This window comes from Microtus ochrogaster, chromosome 1 (genome assembly GCF_000317375.1).
Source record: "Microtus ochrogaster isolate Prairie Vole_2 chromosome 1, MicOch1.0, whole genome shotgun sequence".
Taxonomy (NCBI): domain Eukaryota; kingdom Metazoa; phylum Chordata; class Mammalia; order Rodentia; family Cricetidae; genus Microtus; species Microtus ochrogaster.
The window spans coordinates 11,224,868-11,227,545 of record NC_022009.1 but is presented as its reverse complement, the minus strand read 5'-3'; the positions used below and the strand labels follow the sequence as shown (position 1 = coordinate 11,227,545).

Sequence of the window (2,678 nt, the reverse complement as noted above, 5' to 3'; positions counted from 1 at the left end):
AAGAAGAAGAAGAAGAAGAAGAAGAAGAAGAAGAAGAAGAAGAAGAAGAAGAAGAAGAAGAAGAAGAAGAAGAAGAAGAAGAAGAAGAAGAAGAAAAGAAAAAAAAAAGCAGCATGGTTTAGTTCAGTGACTCACTCCTTTAACCAAAACACCTGGGAGGTGGAGACAGAAGATTGGCTTAAGACCATCTCCCACTACATCAAGAGTTCAAGGGCAGTTTGGGCTACTTAAAATTAGGTCTCAAAAAGTGAAAGTTGAAAAAAGTTCCTGAGAATTGACTAGAATGAGCAAGCGTGACAGAGGAAACATTTTGTTACTAGTGTCTTTTGTCTATATAACAGCCATTTCTTACATAGGGTTTGGTTTATTTGCTACACAATTGCTAAAACTAAAGTTGCAAAAGATAAAAAGAAATATCCTGTACGTTCATTCACCACAATATCAAAGTGACCAATATTTCCAGTCTATAAAATTCACTAAGAGCTTTCATGATTTTCTTTAAGATCATCTGTCCATTCATTCAGTCTCCAACCATCCATTCAACAAACTAGCTTCCAAACAAGAGTTATGGAAGAAGAGAGGAAAACTGACAATTTAAATATGATGATTGAAGGCCTTGATATAAAGAAATGTTCATGGGAAATACTGGGACAGTGGTGGTGCAAGGAAGAAAATTACAGAGAACATAACTAGCACAACAAGATGAAAACAAGATGCTACAGAATACTGCAAAATGCTAATTTTATTTCACAATTTCAGAATGCTGTATAAACATCAAACAGCAGTTAAGGAACACAGCATTCAGTCCTCAGCACCATCTTAAAAAGAAGCAAGTGACTTAACGTTATAGATGAGAAGCCTGATGACTTGAACTTGATGCCTGAAACCTCCACAGCTGAAGAAAGAATCAGCTCCTCCAAGTTGTTCTCTGACCTCCACACCTGCGCCCTGACACATGCACATACACCAGACCCCCCCCTGACACATGCACATACACCAGACCCCCCCTGACACATGCACATACACCAGACCCCCCAAACATATGGATTTAAAAAGTTATAAAAGTAAAAACTGATAATTCTTAAACTATAGCAAAAACTTCATAAATATAGTCTTACTTGTGAATGACTAAATTTAGACAATGTTTTAATTCAAATCACTCTATCCTTAAAGAGTATAGAAACTACAAATGGCTTTTTTAAAAATGTATTTATGTAGAAAATGACTGTCTGCAGAGAAGTATAAAGCAATCCACTGTTTCTATTTTATACCAGCAGATAAATAGTATATTAAATAACCATATTTATGCACTTTTCTTTCACCTACAACTACAAGTTTATAAACTAATAACAATAGGACCAAGGGTGTAGCTTAATGAAACAGCACCTGCCTAACACGTGCAACACACACACCCATGCCACACCAATCCATACCATAATGAATAAAAATGCTTTGCACACTTAGAAACACATTACTTTTCTCTTTTCTTATACTATATGTGTCCACACTACCAGACATTTGGCCTAGGACATAGGGGCTCTTCAACATTTCAGCTGTTCATGTCACTGTAGAAATTACTAGGGAATTTAAAAGCATAGTCCTGAAAACTCTCCTTCAAACAGCAATTAAAATATGGCTTACCATTTTAATGCCTGTGGAAAACGTGACTGGCTTCGTGGACCTGGGCTTCTCTAACTGCATTTCCAGCTGAGTAGATCTGTCTTTATGCTGAGCCAAGAGCAGAGCGACAGGGAGGTCAGAGCTCTCCTGTAAGAAAAGTTCAGTGTGAAACTTAAAACGGAAAAACTAAAACAACAACTTTCAAAGTCTGCCTCTTCTGTGAGCACATGATGTCAACTAAATACTCACTTCATGTAGAATGCTTTACAAAAGAATATTAACATTCCATAATAAAAAGGTTGCTATAGACTCATAAATCAAAGTAACCTGCAAACAAGTGTTTTATAAAATCCACATTAAAGATAATATAATAAGGTCCTATTTCATCTAGCCATCAACCCATTTATTAAAGAAAGAAAGCAAATCATGCAAAGAGCAGTAGAAAGGGCTATAACTTAGATCAGAGGTTTGTCTGAGACACATTCTTTTTGCCCCGGACTTCAGACCATTTGAAATGTTTCCCATTAGATTTCACCTGAGGCTGTTTGCAAGTAATCCTTGTTCTGTTTTGCACAATGGGACTATTGTAAGTACCACCACATGTATATTTTATTCTTAAATTTTAAATCACATTTTAGTCAAGTAACAAAATGATAAACATTTAATATCATATACTGATACTAGCCAGGACCATTGTTTACACAAATCTGTACACACCTCTATTTTGAGCAGCAAACCACTTATCTTAATGAGGAGACTGTTATTTATCCTGTTCAGAATGAAGCACTTACATGTTTGTGGTGATGTGGAGCTAAACTAAAATATAACTAGACTTTCACCTTTCTGAGGTTTCAGTTAAATGAGAACCCAGAAACACATGCAGAGAAAGGACCTCTCCAGCTCCACCCTTCCCATAAGAGAGTTTATATTCTGTGTCCAGAAACAAAGATAAAAAATAATCAAAACAGCCGGGCGATGGTGGCGCACACCTTTAATCCCAGCACTCGGGAGGCAGAGGCAGGCGGATCTCTGTGAGTTCGAGACCAGCCTGGTCTACA

The 2,678-nt window shown here is 36.9% G+C and overlaps 1 protein-coding gene across 1 annotated transcript in view; it reads right to left on the bottom strand.

Moving 5' to 3' along the window:
- Mnat1 (MNAT1, CDK activating kinase assembly factor) overlaps window positions 1-2,678 on the bottom strand; it is a 108,850-nt gene that overhangs the window by 76,410 nt on the left and 29,762 nt on the right. Inside the window, exon 5 of the mRNA XM_026778433.1 lies at window positions 1,642-1,767. Within this exon, the coding sequence (XP_026634234.1) occupies window positions 1,642-1,767 (126 nt within the window). The remainder of the gene's footprint in view (window positions 1-1,641; window positions 1,768-2,678) is intronic.